The 18339-nt window shown below is 37.1% G+C and overlaps 1 protein-coding gene across 1 annotated transcript in view; it reads left to right on the top strand.

Moving 5' to 3' along the window:
- The first annotated feature begins 566 nt into the window (after positions 1–566).
- Positions 567–18339, top strand: part of ABCB11 (ATP-binding cassette, sub-family B (MDR/TAP), member 11) — an 83679-nt gene continuing 65906 nt past the window's right edge. The window contains exons 1-3 of the mRNA XM_012650675.1: positions 567–679; positions 1624–1675; positions 2437–2675. Of these exons, the coding sequence (XP_012506129.1) occupies positions 567–679; positions 1624–1675; positions 2437–2675 (404 nt within the window). The remainder of the gene's footprint in view (positions 680–1623; positions 1676–2436; positions 2676–18339) is intronic.

Below are 18339 nucleotides of genomic sequence, written 5' to 3'. Positions count from 1 at the left end.
CAGCAGAAGTTCGCCAAAGCTGCTGAGGGGAACCGGGACGACCTGTAGAGGGACGGAGGACAGCGTTGTGCCCTGGGCTGGAGAGCACACATTCATTCAATTATTCATTCATTTCACAAATATGGACTGAGTGCCTGTTAGGGTCAGGCACTATTACACGTGGCTGAGGGTGCAGATAAGAACAGAATAGGCAACAATCTCTGCCTTTGAGGAGCTTATATTTGAGTGAGGGAGAGATAATAAACACCATAAATATTAATAAACACAAAGCATAACATGGTAGCTGGTGATAATCAAGCACTTTCTTTCTAAGAAGAAAAAGTAAACATAGAAATGGAGATACGAAATGGTGTGTATGTATGGGGAAAGTTAAAATTTTAAAGACTTTGGCCAGGAGAGGGCCTGTAGAGAAGGCGACTTCGAGGGAAGGCCTAAAGGTGGCGAGGGAGCTGGCCCTGTGCATATGTGAAGAGATAGCATTCCAGGCAGAGGGTCTGGCAGCTCCACACAGAGGTCATGGACACAGGTCGGTGGGAGGCTGGGCAACTGGCGTGTTGACAGCTGGAATGCAGGAGGAGGAGACAGGTCAGAGGCTAACCTGGCCACTGGGCAGCGTCTCAGAAAGGACTTGGGATTCTATCCCAGGCTGGCAGGGAAGCTTAGTGCAGCTGAGTACCAGGTACTGCATGTGTTCACAAGGCAGTGAAGTTATCTCCAGCAGCCCAGCTTAAGGAGGACAGGGGCAAACAGCTGGATGGATGCAGAGATGGAGTTTACTAGGATGGATTTGGGGAAAAGGATTGAAGAGGGTGATAATGAGAGTGTGCTTCAAGTGCCGCGCAGCGGGGCCTGGGGTGCATGGGGAAGGAAGCAGATCTTGAAAGGGTTTAGCTATGGAAGGAAATGGAGGATTTAAGGGACTGCAGCTCTCAGTTGAGGTTGACAAATAGGTGTGGAATGAGGAAGCAAGTGAGAAAACAAGCTGTCTGGGCAGTCACAGAGTGCAATGGAACTAAACGTGTCACTCGGTAGTTCCTGGTGACAGCAGGGTCCAGGGTGTATCCATGGAATGGGTGACTCAGGTGAAGTGTAGATCCCTGAAGTTGAAGAGGTCAAAGGTGGTTAAACACAACCTTATGAGAAATGAATAGGAAATATGGGCAGTATGGGAGTGTTCTTGAATTTCCCATTATATTAGCTCTATTTAATGGAGACGTAAAATTTTTAAGTGCTACAAGGAAGCTTTAAAGTCAGCTAATCCAACCACTTCAACTTACTCACGAGAACATATAGGCACTAATAGGCTGAGGGTCATGGCTGAGGGCAAATAGTTACTTGTTCGTGTAACTGGGAGTGCAGAGGACTTTTTACTATCTCTACATACCTCTCAGAAAAAACCTCAGTGAATTTCTACTGAACCTGAGATACAGCTATACAGAAATCTCTAGAAGAGGGAAATCTAGAAAATAAAAGCTTACTTTTAAAATATAGGGTTTGGCCAGAATTTCCCAGCCAGTGGGGACTTTCTTTCTTACTAAGGAATAAATCGTAAAATCACCACCTGGGGAGAATTTCTCATTGTTTTGGAGAGGATGGTTTTTAAATCCTTGTTTTTCTCCTCAGGTTACAAAATGAGAAGAAAGATGATGGCATTCGAGTTGGCTTCTTTCAGTTGGTAATAAAACTGTGCTGATTTATGTTACCAGATGTGCAGCTGTGAATTGCTTAGATCACGGAGGAAGTACTAAATCTTTAGTCATATTGGCAGGTTTTTAACTACAGTGATGATCACTTTTTCAGTCATAAGTTTTGCCTGTGTGATAACGTGTTGAATAACTATTACAAATACATTGCTGAGTAAACACACAAATCCTGTCCTGGAAAAATGTCCTGGAAAATAATCACTAAGCCCGTAATTTTCATTTTTGCAAGGAAAATCATCATAATAATCATATGTTGTATACTTATTCTTAGGACAAGTCTTTAGAAATTCCATAGTATAGGTATTTACCCCAAATTTGCTCAGGGTGGAGGCATTTCTAGGCACAAATAGGCACTATTCATTGTCATTATTCTGGGAGCCAGTTTATGCGGTTGCTGAATGCCCCACACAGTATATCTCCTTGACAATGGCGTCAGTGACAGTGACTATTTTCCCCTTGAGTTATGGATGAGTAATTAAAAACTACAGTCGGCTCCTGAGGTAGAAGGAATGAATTCAGAGCATGATCTAACAATGTAAGAGTCTAATGTTTTAGATATTTGATGTACAGTTTATTTCAATATAATTAGTGTAAACTACCGCTCAATTAAGATGATTTCCATAAAATGTGTGTTGAGTACTATTTATCAGAATCTAGTAACTAAAATTAAATAGTCCTCCTGCCTCTCCTGCTTTTCACCCATAGATGATTTCTGAACCCTTTGTTTTTTAAGTTTCAGTTTTCTTCATCAGCTGAAATTGGGCTGATGCTTGTGGGAGGTTTATGTGCATTTCTCCATGGAATAGCCCAGCCAGGAACGCTGCTCATTTTTGGCACAATGATGGATGTTTTTATCGAATATGACACTGAATTGCAAGAACTCAACATTCCAGGAAAAGCATGTGTGAATAATACCATAGTATGGATCAACAGCTCCTTCAACCAGAACATGACAAATGGAACACGTTGTGGGTAGGCTGCTTTTTTTAAAAAAAAATTTATTACCTTTTTTTGCTCATATCTTAAATTGTAATTCAAAATGCGTAACAGGTATTTTATTGGTTGAACTGGGGTTGTGTCTGACACAGAGAGAACAGAAACATAAATTTACCCTTATTTCTAGAAATTACTGTGCCTTGAGGTTCTTTCCATCTTACCAGATTTTAAAATCTTAGCAGAAACAGAATTGAAAACCTCTCATCGAATATATCACCAAAGTTGAGCCACTTTATTGATACAGGCTTGAGTATGATACTACCAATACTTAATGCTACTGGGGAGGTGACCCATGAATCCTACTTGATTCTCGTCACCAGGAGTTCCCTTTCTTGTTTGTTTTCACTAACTCCCTTCTACCCCTTAGCTTTATGGCTGTGGCTGTGATCCACTTGATCCTAAGCTTTCTCTCTGTAATGGGAACTTCATGAGCATGCTGCCTCACTTGGAGTAGGGGCCACTGGTCTCAGTCAGTAGTTGAGTTTCTATGGAAAAGTGCTGTCTGTGGTGCCGTGAACAGAGGTGGTCATACAGATGTAGCCGGAACTCAGACAGGCACAGTCACTATGCTACTACTGTCTTTGTGATAAGCCTGACAGGCCACCTGGTAATCAGTGAGTCCGTAGTGTACTCAGGGCTGACTCACTGTCATAGCTCGGACTCTGCAGCCTGCCTCATGCTGCCTCAGGTATAGAGCAAGCTCATTTGCACGTATGAACCCACACACTCGGGTTTGCAAATCGGGCAGGGCACATCTTGCCTACAAAGATACTTGGAATGGCTCCCCAAAAGGAATTCATATTTTTCACTTTCATTTTTGAAATTTTCTACAGTTTTGATTCCAGAATATAAATAAGTCCTTCTAAATCACTTTTTACACTCTTCCATAAAATTGTCTACTTTTAGGGTCTTTCATTCATTTACTCATTCAACCCAAATTTTTTTTTTTTTTTTTTTGAGACACGAGTCTCGCTCTGTTGCCCTCAGTAGAGTGCAGTGGTGTCATTGTAGCTCACTGCAACCTCCAACTTCTGGTCTCAAGGGATCCTCCTGCCTCAGCCTGCCAAGTAGCTGGGACTACAGGCGCATGCCACCACGCTGGGCTAATTTTTTTATTTTTAGTAGAGATGGGGTCTTGCCCTTGCTCAGGCTGCTCTGGAACTCCTGAGCTCAAGCAATCCTCCTGCCTCGCCCTCCCAGAGTGCTAGGACTACAGGTGTGAGCCACTGCACCTGGCTCAACCCAAATTTTTGAACACCAACTATTAATATGTACCAGGAACTCATGGAAGCATCAAAGACACAATTACCTTGAGTCATGGTCCTGGTCTTTGTGGAGCTTAGATCTAGCCAGCCAGAACATCATTCAAACAAACACATATTAGTTTGGTGCAAAAGCAATTGTGGTTTTAGCATTGTTAAAATTTGCCATTTGATATTGGAATACATTCTTCAATAAATGCGATTATGTTATACATCATTTTAATGCACATTTCTCGCTGTATGTTTTTTCTAATGACTTATTACTTGCTGTTTATATTTATTTTAGACTATGGAAATGATGTTAAGCAAAAGCAAATTTGAATGATTTTCTTATTTGAGTTGAAAATGGGTTGTAAAGCAGCACAGACAACTCACAACATCAACAACACATTTGGCCCAGGAACTGCTAACAAATGTACAGTGCAGTGGTGGTTCAAGAAATTTTTTTAAAGAAGACGAGAGCCTTGAAGATAAGGAGCGCAGTAGTAGGCCATCATAAGTTGACAATAACTGAGAACAATCATCGAAGCTGATCCTCTTACAACTACAAGAGAAGTTGCTGAAGACCTCAACGTCGACCATTCTACGGTCATTTGGCATTTGAAGCAAATTGGAAAGGTGAAAAAGCTCGGTAAGTGGGTGCCTCATGAGCTGACTGAAAATCAAAAACATCGTTGTTTTGAAGTGTCATCTTCTCTCATTGTACACAACACTAACGAACCATTGCTGGATTAGATTGTGTTGTGCCATGAAAAGTGGATTTTCTATGACAACCAGCTATGACCAGCTCAGTGGCTGGACTGAGAAGAAGCTCCAAAGCACTTCCCAAAGCCAAACTTACACCAAAAAAAGATCATGGTCACTGTTTGGTGGTCTGCTGCCGGTCTGATCCACTACACCTTTTTGAATCCCAGTGAAACTATTCCATCTCAGAAGTGTGCTCAGCAAATCGATGAGATGCACCGAAAACTGCAACGTCTGCAGCCAGCATTGGTTAACAGAAAGGGCCCAATTCTTCTCCACAGCAACGCCTAACCACACGCTTCAAAAGTTGAACGAATTGGGCTATGAAGTTTTGCCTCATCCGCCATATTCACCTGACCTCTCGCCAACCCACTACCACTTCTTCAAGTATCTCAACAACTTCGTGCAGGGAAAATGCTTCCACAGCCAGCAGGATGCAGAAAATACTTTCCAAGAGCTCATCGAATCCTGAAGCATGGATTTTTACACTACAGGAGTAAACAAACATATCTCGGCAACAACGTGTTGATTGTAATGGTTCCTATCTTGATTAATAAAGATGTGTTTGAGCCTAGTTATAATGACTTAAAATTTACCACAATTACTTTTGCACCAACCTAATAGTTACACACTGGCAGGTGCTTGATGGAAAAGCACAGTATAACACACGATATGCAAAATTACCCTTTAAAAATTAATAAGCCTACTCATTAGAAATAAATTTCTTAATGTCTAACTATGTATGTTTCTTTTCTAAACTTGGAAGTTTCTTTTCTTTTCATCTGAAAGAGAGATTCAACCATAATCTTTCTAAGTCCTTCATTTATGTTGGAGGACAGAAATGAACTGCTTTCTACAGAGTGGTAGGACCACAGAATGTAAAGTTAATCACTCTTTCCTTTGGGAAAAAAATGCATTCAGACTTACATATGATGTAAATTGACCCAAATCATTAATAACTCTCATAAAGATATGTTTTCCAAGGAAAGAGTCCTTAAATATATCCTGTCATGCCTTAAAATTTGGAAATAAATATTACAGGAGCCAAAATTTGAAGCATATCCATGATAAGAGGTGCTCATGAATATTTTTTAAATGAATTAAAAAATGAATCTACCTTTGATATTTGCATCACAGGCATCCATTAAAAAGGAACTCTCTGTGACTACTCACTGCTCATCTAACCATTCTTACTGGGTCATATACCTGATGGTGAGCAAGTCATGTAGACTGGGGGCTTCCACCATTGGCTATGGCTGAATTTTCACATGATACGAAATGTGTAAATGGACATTTCTCCTTTTCTTTTTTAAAAAATTTCATACATATATCTGAAATTGTATAGACCACACTTTTCTAGGCCATTCCTTTGCCAGGAACTCCTTGATAAGTTAAATGTTTTAATTGTGAGTTACTATGATCATTGACATGAATACTATTTGCTTTACTTCTGAATAACACGTTTATTTAGCTTTTATGTGGTAAGATCACTGTGAAGATGGACTTAGGTGTGACAGAGGGGAGGGAGAGGACATTTTCCTACCTGGTATACCTCCAAACTTACCCAACCCTTTTGCAAGTCTTTCTTGGAAAAAAGTATATCATTAAAGATACAATTTCTCCACCTACTATAATGAGTGTATTAGTCTTAGAATATACAAGGCAACTCAATAATTGTAGCAATGTAACGGTAGGAACTGGTTTTATTACAGTGGTTTCCACATATCAATTGTAATTTTTTGGATGGAATTTTTAAGCTAAAACCTTCTAAGTGGCTCTCAGTGAATAACACTGATAAAGTTTACAGAACATCAGGTCTCTTGATTAAGTTATCAGAATTTCTGCTCAGAACAGTCAAACAATAAGATAAAAGAATAAAAGCAGATAAAAGAATGGGAAATTAAAATACCATACTGCAATTTACTTTTTAAAAATCCAATTAAAGCATAAACACTCAAATAAAAGCCACAAAGTCTTTTTTAACTTAATCATGGAAGAGACATACCATAATTTCTGCCACATTTTATTGCTCAGACAAACCAACCCTGAGAATGCCAGGAGACAAAAATTTTGGGGGTGCTTTTTGGGGACTGACTACAGCCCTTGGGAAGCTCATATCTTCACTTGGCCAACCTGGATGCCTCAATGTGGAAATCTGAGCCTGTACTTTCACTTGGATGTCAGTCTATTTTCTTAGCAATGTACAATCACTTTGTGTGTGCAAACACTATTTTGAAGTTAGACAATTTAAGACCATGCACTTTTTTTTTAACAACTTTATTGAGATAGCATTCACATACTATTGAATTCACCCAAAACGTACAGTTTAATGGTTTGTAATACATTCCCAGAGTTGTGCATCCATTGCCACAATTTTAGAACATTTTCATTATCACAAAAAGAAACCCCTTTACCTCACATGCATTACTTTCTAATTCCCACCCTTCTCTGCTCCACCAGCCCTCAGCAACTATGAATCTACTTTCTGATTCTGTAGATTTGCCTATTTTGGACATGTCATGTAAGTGGAATCGTACAATATGTGGTCCTTTATGACTGGCTTCTTTAACTTAGCATAGTGTTTTTGAGGTTCATCCGTGTTGTAGCATGAATCAGTACTTTCTTTCTTTTTCATTGCTGAATAATATTTTATTATATGGATATGTTAATAATATAATTTATTTATCCGTTCATCATTGATGGACATTTGGGTTGTTTCCACCTTTTGCCTGTTACAAATAATGCTGCTATGAACGTTTGTGTACAAATCTTCACGTGGAAGATGTTTTCATTTCTCTTGGGTATCTACCTAAGAGTGGAATTACTGGGTAACTATAAGTTTAACCATTTGTTTACCATTTACATTCCCCCTAAGGGTGTATGAGGGTTCCAATTTTTTCACATCCTCACAAACAATTGTTATTCATTACCTATATTTTGATGATAGCTCTAACACACTGAATAATGACCCCACCCCCCCAAATATCCAGGTCCTAATCCCTGGAACCTGTGAATATTACCTCATATGGAAAAGAAGTCTGTGCAGATGTCATTAAGTTAAGGATCTTGGGAGGGGGATTATCCTGGATTATCCAAGTGGGCCCTACATAAGCGTTCTTAAAAGGGACAGTTACTAAGAAGGAAGCGGAGGGAGATTTACTGTAGAAAGAAGAGGGGAGGCAGGGTGATTATACAGGAAAAGAGCAGAATGATGTTGCCATAGCCAAGGAATGCCAGCAGCTACCAAAAACTGGAAGATTCTCTCCCAGAGCCTTTGGAGGGAACACAACTCAGTCAGCACTTTGATTTCAACTCAGTGGAGCTGATTTCAGGCACGTGAGGGAATACATTTCTCTTGTTTTAAGCTATCAAGTTTGTGGTATATAGGGAACTAGTACAATAGCCGTGCTAGTGAGTGTGAAGTGGCACCTCATTGTGGTTTTGATTTGCATTTCCCTGATGGTGAATGATGTTGGGCATCTTTTTAGGTGCTTACTGACCATTTGTGTATCTTCTTTGGAAAAGTATCTGTTTAGATCCTTTGCCCTTTTAAAAATTGGGTTATATGTCTTTTTATTATTGAGTTGTAATAATTCTTTATCAATTCTAGATATAAGTCCTTTATCAAAGATATGATTTGCAAAAACTTTCTCTCATTCATTGGGTTGTCTTTTTAATCTCTTGATGGAGACCTTTGAAGCACCAAAGTTTTAAATTTTGGTGATGTCTAGTTTATTTTTTTCTTTTATTGCTTTTTTGCTTCTGCATTTGGTGTCATATCTAAGAAACCAAATCCTTGCCAAATCCAAGGTAATGAAGATGTACTCTGTTTTCTTTTAAGAGTTTTGCAGTTTTGCTCTTATATTTAGGTCTGTGATCCATTTTGATGGATCTATATGGTGTGAAATTTTTCTATATGGTGTGAAATAGGGATCCAACTTGATTCCTTTCCACATGGATAGTCAGTTGTCCCAAGTACCATTTGTTGGAAAGATTATTTTTTCCTCATTGAATAATCTCAGAACCCTTATCAGAATCAATTTACTGTAAATATGAGGGTTTATTCCTGGACTCTTATTTCTACTCCATTGATTTATATGTCTATCTTTATGCAGTAACGCACCATTTTGATTACTGTGGCTTTCCAGTATGTTTTGAAATCAGTGAGTGTGAGTCTACTAACTGTTATTTTTCAAGTTTGTTTGCATATTCTGGGTAGCTTGGCTTTTTTATTTAAATTCAAAGATCAGCTTATTTAATTTCTGCCAAGAAGTCAGTTAGAATGCTGGGGATTGCACTAAATCTGTAGACAGATTTGGGGAGTATCACCATCTTAACAATATTAAGTCCTCTGATCCATGACCCATTTATTTGGGTCTTTTTTAATTTTTTCAACAATGTTTTATAGTTTTCAGAATATATATTTTGCAATTCTTTTGTTAAATTTATTGTTAGATGTTTTATTCTTTTTGATGCTATTATAAATGGAATTGTTTTCTTAATTTTATTTTCAGTTTCTTCATTGCTACTATACAAAACTACAATTTTTTTGTATATTGATCTTTTATCTTACAACTTAGCTGAACTATCTATTAGTTCTAATAGCTTTTTAGTGGATTCTTTAGGATTTTCCATACAGGATAATGTCATCTGCAAATAGAGGTAAGTGTACTTTTTCCCCTCCAATCTAACTGCTTTCCCCCCCACCATTTTCTTACCTAATTTCTCTGGCCAAACCTCCAGTACAATGTTGAGTAGAAGTGGTGAGAGCACATATCCTTGCCTTATTCCTGATCTTAGGGGGAAGTCATTCAGTCTTTCACCATTAAGTGTGCTGTTAGCTGTGAGCTTCTCGTAAATGTCCTTTATCATTTTGAGGAAGTTCTCTTCTATTTCTAGTTTGTTGAGTGTTTTAATTAAAGAATGTTGAGTTTTGTCATGTGGTTCTTCTGCATGTATTAAGATGATCATGTGGTTTTGCTTATTATAATATGGATATGGTATATTACATTGACTGATTTTCATATGTTGAGTTATCCTTGCATTCCTGGAATAAATCCCACTTGGTAAGTAATGATGCATAATCCTTTTAATATGATGTAGTATTCAATTTTCTAGTATTTAGTTGAAGATTTTTGTGTCTATATTCATAAAAGTTGTTGGGTATAGAAGTTTTCTTTTCTTGTAATGTCTTTGTCTGCTTTTGTTATCAGGTAATTGTGGCCTTGTAGAATGAATTGGGAAGTGTTACCTTCAGTTCTATTTTTTGAAGAGTTTGTGAAGAATTGGTATTAATTCTTTAAATATTTGGTAGAATTCACCAGTTGAGCCATCTAGTCTTGGGTTTTTCTTTGTTGAAAGTTTTTGATTGCTGATTTAATGTCTTTACTTGTTATAGATCTATTCAGATTTCCTATTTCTTTTTTAAAATTTTTAATTGACAAATAAAGATTGTATATATTTATGGTGCACAGCATGATGTTTTGAAATATGTGTACATTGTGGAATGGCTAAATTGAGCTAATTAACATATGTAGGACCTTATAATTTTGTGGTAAGAACACTTAAAAATCTACCCTTTGAGCAATTTTCAAGCATATAACAGATCATTACTAACTATAGTCACCATGCTATACTTATTCCTCTTGTCTAATTGAACTTTTGTGTCTTTTAACAAACATCTCCGCAGTCTCCCCACCTCCAACTCCTGGTAACCATCATTCTACTCTCTGCTTCTATGAGTTCAACTTTTTTAGATTTCACATTTGAGTGAGATTACACTGTATTTGTCTTTCTGTGCCTGGCTTATTTCACTTAACCTATTGTCTTCCAGATGCATCCATGTTGTTGCAAATGATTTAGGATTTTCTTTTTTTAAAGGCAGAGTAGTGTTCCATTGTATATATATGCCACATTTTCTTTATCCATTCATTTGTTGATGAGCACGTAAGTTAATTCCATGCTTGGCTATTGTGAATAGTGCTGCAACGAATATGGGAGTGCAGATATCTCTTTTTGACATACTGATTTCATTTTCTTTGGATATATACCCAGTATGGGATTGCTAGATCATATGGTAGCTCTATTTTTAATTTTTCTGAGAAACCGCCGTACAGTTTTCCATAATGGGTGTGCTAATTCACATTCTCGCAACAGTGTACAAGGGTTCCCTTTTCTCCACATCCTTGCCAACACTTGATATCTTTCTTCTTTTTAATAATAGCTGTTCTAACAGATGTGAGGTGATATCTCGTTGTGGTTTTGATTTGCATTCCCTGATGATTAATGATGTTTAGCATCTTTTCATATACCTGTTGGCCATTTATATGTCTTCTTTTGAGAAATTTCTATACAGTTCCTTTGCCATTTTTTCCCATTTCTTTTTGAGTTGGCCTCAGTAGTTTGTACTTTTTAGGAATTTGTTCATTTCATCTCAGTTAACTAATTTGTTGGCATACAGTTATCCAAAGTATTTGTTTATAATTTTTTATTACTGTAATGTCAATAGTGATGTGTCTTTTCATTACTGATTACACAAATTGCCACTATGAGGAATGAAAGATAAGATTGTGCTACCTTGCAAATATCAAAAGGATAATAAGGCACTACTATAAACAAGTTTACACACATAAACTTGACAACTTAGAGAAATGGACAAATTCCTTTAAAAACTAACATAACTCGCTCAATATTATATAAATAATTTGAATTATTCCTAACTATTAAGGAAATTAAAATTTTAATTTAAATACTCCCCAAAAAGAAATCTATAGGTCCATATGGTTTCACTGGAGAATTCTACCCAATGTTTAAAGAAGAATAACACCAATTCTACACAATCTTTTCCAGAAAATAGGCCAGAACACTTTCAAATTCATTTTGTGAAACTAATATTACCCTGACAAAAATTATACAAAAAAGGAAACTACAGACTATATCCATCATGAATATTGATGCAAAACCTTAACAAAATGTTAGCAAATGGAATTCAGCAATAGGCCAGGTGTAGTGGCTCATGCCTATAATCTTACCACTCTGGGAGGCTGAAGTGGGAGAATTGCTTGAGCTCAGGAGTTCAAGACCAGCCTCAGCAAGAGCGAGACCCATCTCTACTAAAAATAGAAAGAAATTAGCCAGGCAACTAAAAATAGAAAAAAACTAGTCAGGCATGGCGGTGCACATCTGTAGTCCCAGCTACTCAGGAGGATGAGGCAGGAGGATTGGTTGAGCCCAGGAGTCTGAGTTTGCTGTGAGCTAGGCTGACACCACGGCACTCTAGACCGGGCAACAGAGCAAGACTCTGTCTCAAAAAAAAAAAAAATAGAATTCAGCAATATATAAAAGGAATTATACAAGATGACCGAGTGGATTCCAGAGAAGTAAAACTGGTTCAGTATTTGAAAAACAATCAATGTAATTCACTATATTACCAAGCTAATAAAGAAAATCACAGGATCATCTCAATAGATGCAGAAAAACCATTTGAAAAATTCAGCACCTATCCAAGATAAAAATTCTCAGAAAACTAAGAATAGACAAGAACTTCCTGAACTTAATAAGGAACATCTACAAAAAATCCCATAGCTAACGTTACACTTAATAGTGAAAAATATTCCCTTAAGACTGGAAACAAGGCAAGGATGTACACTGTCACCACAATTGTTCAATATATTGTTCAAAGTTTTAGCTTGTGCAATGCAAGGCAAGAAAATAAAAGGAATATAGATATAATACTTAGCACTACTGACCTGCATACTTTAAAATAGTTAAGATGGTAGATTTTATGTTCTGTGTTTTTATCACAATTAGAATTTTAAAATGCAAAAAAAATATGAATCCAAAAGGAAGAAATACAACCATCCTTACTGGCAGATGACATGATTGTTGACATGCAAAATCCCAAACAATCTACAAAAATCTCCTAGAAGCAATAAGTGAATTCAGCAAGGTCAAAGAATACAATATGTTGTGAATACAGTAAACATTAAAAAGTCAATAATATTTCTGTGTGCTAGAAATAAATATGTGGGTACTAAAATTCAAAATATAATACCATTTAAAATTATTCAAAAAAATTTACTTAGGTGTAAATATAACAAAATATGTCCTGGAATTATATGATAAAAACTATAAAATGCTGATGAAAGAAATCAAAGAAGACCTAAAAAATTGGAGAGATATACTGTGTGTAGTTAACTGTCAATGACTTTAGCAAGCTTTTTTATAGATATAGTCAAGATCAAAAAACAATATAATCTAAAGCTTATATGAAAAGGCAAAAGAACTATAATAGCTAAAACAATTTTGAAAAGGAATAATAAAGTGGGAGAAATCAATCTACCTAATTTCAAGACATATTTTATAGCTACATCAATCAAGGCTGTGTGGTATTGACAGAGGATAGACATGCAGATCAATGGGACAGAATAGAGAACTCAGAAATAGACCCACAGAAATACGTCCAACTGGTTTTTGACAAAAGTGGAAAAGGAATTCAAGGGGAAAGATAAACTTTTTATCAAGCTGTGCTGGAACAATTGAATATCCATAGGTGAAAAATGGAACTATAGAAAAGTTAGCTTACGTGGATCGTGGACTTAAATGTAAAAAGATGAAACTGTAAACTTTTAGAAGAATATGTTGGAGACCATATTTAGTCCTAGGGCTGGACAAACAGCTCTTAGACCTGACACCAAAAGCACAATCCATAAAAGGAAAAATTGATAAATTGGACTTCATTAAAATTAAAAACTTTTGCTCTGCAAAACTTTCATTCTCTGTTAAGAGAATGAAAAGACAGGCCACATACCGGGAGAAACATATTTGCAACTTATATATCCAACAAAGGACTAGGATCCAGAATATATAAAGAATTCTCAAAACTCAACGTTAAAAACAACAAATTCCAATTGGAAGATGGGAAAAAGAACAGACATTTCACTAAGGATATGAAGATGGCAAATGAGCACATGAAAAATGTTCAGCAACATTAGTGGTTAGGGAAATGCAAACTAAAACCAAAATAAGCTATCACTATACACCTCTCAGAATGGCTAAAATAAAAAATGTTGATGAGGATGTGGAGAAACTGGATCACTCATACCATTTGAACGATGTTACAGCTACTCTGGAAAACAGTTTGGCAATTAAAAAAAAAAAACTAAACATGCAACTACCATATGATCCAGCATTTCTACTCTTGGGCCTTTATCCCAGAGAAATGAAAACTTATTTCACATAAAAACCTGTACACAGATGTTTATGGCAACTTTATTTGTAATAGACAAAACAACCCAGATATCCTCCAATGGGCGAGTACTAAACAAACTGTGATACATCTATATATGGAATTCTACTTAGCAATAAAAGGAAAGAACTGTTGATGATGACACTTGAAAGAATTATGCTGATTGGAAAAAAGACAATCCCCAAAGGATACATACTGTATGGTTATATTTATATAACATTTGTGAAATGACAAAATTAATATCAATTAAGAACATACTGGTGGTGGCCAGGGGCTAAGGAGGAGATGGAGTTTGAATGGCAGTATGTAGTATGTGTAGGGTTAAAAGAGCAACATGAGGGAGCTTTGCAGTGATGAGAATGTTCTGATCTTGACTATATCAATGTCAATATCCTGGCTGTGATATTGTCCTATAGTTTTGCAAGATGTTACCATTGGCAGAAAACAGGATAAAGGGTATACAAAATCTTGCTGTATTATGTCTCACAGCTGCATGTGAATATGCACTTATTTCAAAATAAAAAGTTTAATTAAAAACAAACATACAAGCCAAAAAATATATAAACTTCCTAGAAGTCAAAAAATGATCATGGATTCTCTGAAATGAAAACCTAGCTATTCTTATAGTATGCTACCATAATGCATTGCTATTCTATAAAGCAATGTTACCCAATGGTAAGTCATTTGTCTATAGGTAAATGTCCTATGCATGAAGGAATACAGAGGCTCCACTGTTCTGAAACTAGGTCATGGACACATTTCTGCCAGCTTATGACACTCAGTCACTGATGTTCACTCTGAAACTGCTGCAGGGTCTGCAATGCATGAGAACAATGGAAAAGAAAATTTCTTATTAAGCGATGTACCTTATTATAAAGAACTCTTCAGTATTTTAAATGAAAAACCTGCGGTTTTAGTAAATTCAAAACCTTTATGTGTAAATTGAGTGTTACAATTTTATAGTGCTTTTGTTTTTCTTAAAAAGCAAAGTATAAAGAAAAAAAGCAAAGAAAGAGTCCTCATATCATAATAATTTCTAAAGCATCTCTTACCTTTTCCTCTGTCATCTCTCTCCCCTCTTCACTATTCAACAAATGAGTCAGGAGATTCTTAATTCATTTAAATACATTCATGTGAATTTTTCTTTTAAAAAAAAAAAGATGCCATTCTGTGGCCCGAATCACCTGCACACTTTATAGACTCGTATGCTCGGTTTTATGATCACAAGAGCTTCCACCGTGCAGACAATGAAGAGCTTGATGTGCAGTCAAGGGCACCAAGCCAGCCCTGCTCTTTTCTTTCCTATTGGTTTTTCCGATAGGTTTGTCTTGTTCCAGAAATGTTCTCAGGTAGTCTCTAGAGCCTTGATAACCTCTTCTTCTCAGAATAAAATAGAAATGAGCTAACCACTCATTTCAGAGGCCCCTCAGGAATGAAAAGAAGCATAAACTACACATACCCAGCGGTGATAGAACTCTCCTGAACTTTGCTCCAGGAAATCCCAAAGCTGGGTTGGTGCCTGATACTCTCAATCTGCATGTTTGTTTGTTAACTGGCATTTTTCATGACAGACTCTTCCTCGCTTCTGCTTAATGTGTTTGTAGAATGAATTCACCACAGGAAATTTAAGTAAAATTATTTATTTATTTATTATTACGATTTTCACTGGCACTTAATAATTGTACATATTTATGGGGTACAGAGTGATGTTTTGATACATGCATACAATGTGTAATGATCAAATTAAGATAATTAGCATATCCATCACCTCAGATATTTATCTCTTCTTTGTGGTGAGAACATTCAAAATCCTCTCTTCTACTTATTTTGAAATATATGATATATTAACTGTTAAGTCTAGTCACCCTACTGTGCAAGGGAACACTAGAACTTATTCCTCCAATCTAACCGTAACTTTGTACCTCTCTCCATCCCTTCCTCTCCCCTTCCCTTCTCAGCCTCTGGTAACCACTGTTGTCTAAGTAAAATTTTTTGGAAAATGCTTATAATTTTCTGGTTTTGGATACCCAAATTTTATTTCACAAGCTGAAAACTCAAAACATTGACTCGTGTACACATTAGAAGGCTTTACTCCTAAAACTACATTATACTCTCTATATGGAGATACTTAGCTTTTATTAGAGCCACTGATTGTGGATACTTATACATAAGTTTATGATTTTCTAGGTCTGGTTCACCCTCAGGGTACCCCTTAGTCCTCATAAAAGACTGGGAATGTGGTGAGCACAAGACGTTTTAGCTGATTTTGAGATTGTTGGAGGCATTGACCCTGGCAGTTATTTCCTTTCCTAATTAGTATTTTGAAAGTCAAACCAAAATCAAGAAACATTTATTGACTACCACTTGTCACAAGATATGGTACCAGGTTTTGGGCAGTGTGACCAAGTAGCATAAGCCCAGCTTTTGCCCTCTAGTAGCTTGCAATCCACTATCCAAACAAATATAAATATATTCAGTAAGGATATTGACTAATAGTGCAAGATGGCAATAAAACCTGTTGCGAAGAAATAGTTTTTTCTGTATTAAATGAGTTATATTGTGATACATGATCTGAGTTCAGCAGAGGGAGAAAATAATTCAAGCTCAAGTCACAAAAGGAAGGCTTGATATCAGAAAGGACATGGGATGAGAGCATCCGTGCTAAAGATGTTGCTTTCTGATTTTTTAAAGAAATAGACTCTATATCATTCAATCTGTCCCCAAGGATCAGAATTGTCATCGACCAATATGTTAATTCTCTAATTATAAAATTACATAATTCCCAAAAGCAATTTCAGAATACTTTTTCTTCCCCTTCTTGGCCCTGCCAATCCCAAAGGCTATGCTGTAGCGTGGTAGTTCTGCTGGGAAAAATGCCAAAGAACTTTCTTGCTATTCCCCACAAGTTCCTTTGGCTTCAACCTCAGAAATTGCCCTGGTGAATGAAGCTTCACGGGCTGCAGTCAGCAGAAAGACGGAGCTAATAAGGCGCTTTTCTCCCCCATGGGAAGATAATAGGCACATTTTTCACAGTGTTACTCTGCAACAGAGAAGTTAAAAAATCTAGAGAGACACACCAAGCAGGGTTGCAAATGGACACTCCAAGGGAATTCATGACAGATTTCAGAAATCCTGATGAACAGAATGGCCCCAGAGATTTCCCAGCCAGACCCTTTTATCAACATGAATGATTCCAGCATGAACGTGGTGTTACCACAGGATCCAGCTAGTCCCACAATGCCAAAGAAACACCAAGAACGTACCACATTCACTCAAGAACAGTATGAAAAGTTGGAGGCTCTGTTTGGCCAGACCATGTTCCCAGATAAAAATCTCCAGAAGGAACTAGCTTTGAAACTCAACCTACCAGAGTCAACAGTAAAGGTTTGGTTCAGGAACGGACGATTCGAATTGAGGAAGCAGCAGCGGAAGTAGCAACAGCAGCAGCAGCAGCAATCATCAAAGCAACCAAACCAAATTCTTTCAGCTGAGACTATGCCCACTTCACTCAGAATATCCACCAATCCTTACTCTTTTTTTCCTGTGGTTTCAGATTTCTGCAGCTCCTTTCTATCTCTGTCCTTTGATCCTTCCAATTGGGCATGTGGCTGTACCTTTACTGAGAGTACCACAAGTGATTGCCAAAAGCAGAATCTTCAGTTGGAGAGGCTGGTGGCCTTCATTTCTGCTTTGTATGCTGATGCTTATGACATAGGCCAAATCATAGATATGTACAGTTTTCCTGATGAGGTTGAGATATTCTGTTCCTTGCACTGTCTATATCAGTATCTCTCACCACAAGGTCCCAGATAGGAGGACAGGGTTCCTCTGTCAGCACCCTTGCTGTCCCAGCTGTAGGTCTATCACCTGGGCAAACCTGGTCCAGTATGACAAGCCAAGGCTTTGAAGATTAAAGTCTAAGAGACGGGCTGAAATTCCAGAATACCTCCAATGTGGTCGACTTTGGATTTCTCTGATGAAAATACTAATAAATACCAGACCATTTAGAAAAGAGGTTTTCTTGCCTCTTATATATGATTCTTCTTTCCTTTGATTTTTAACCCAAATATCTAGGTCTTCGTCTCTTTGATTTGCATGGAAATGTTGTTATAACTAGGGTTTTTCCACATGTAGCTCTGCACTACAAAATCAGCCTCATAATCCTCTCTGGGGAGAAGTCTTCCTAGTCTTTTAGCTAATGAAACTCCAAAATTCCCTCTTCCCAAAACTGTCTTGGACTTTTATTTAAAAGAGGGACAGTGGCTTCTGGGGTCATCTGCTTTTGATGAGAAAAGGTTATCAACTATATTTTATTTCTAGTCTTTGTGTTTGAGGGTTTTAAAATGGGATTTTCAGCTGAAATTTTTTTTTTATGTTTATATATGTT

This window comes from Propithecus coquereli, unplaced genomic scaffold, assembly GCF_000956105.1.
Source record: "Propithecus coquereli isolate 6110/MARCELLA unplaced genomic scaffold, Pcoq_1.0 Scaffold34, whole genome shotgun sequence".
Taxonomy (NCBI): Eukaryota; Metazoa; Chordata; class Mammalia; order Primates; family Indriidae; genus Propithecus; species Propithecus coquereli.
This window is presented reverse-complemented; position numbering and strand designations above follow the sequence as displayed.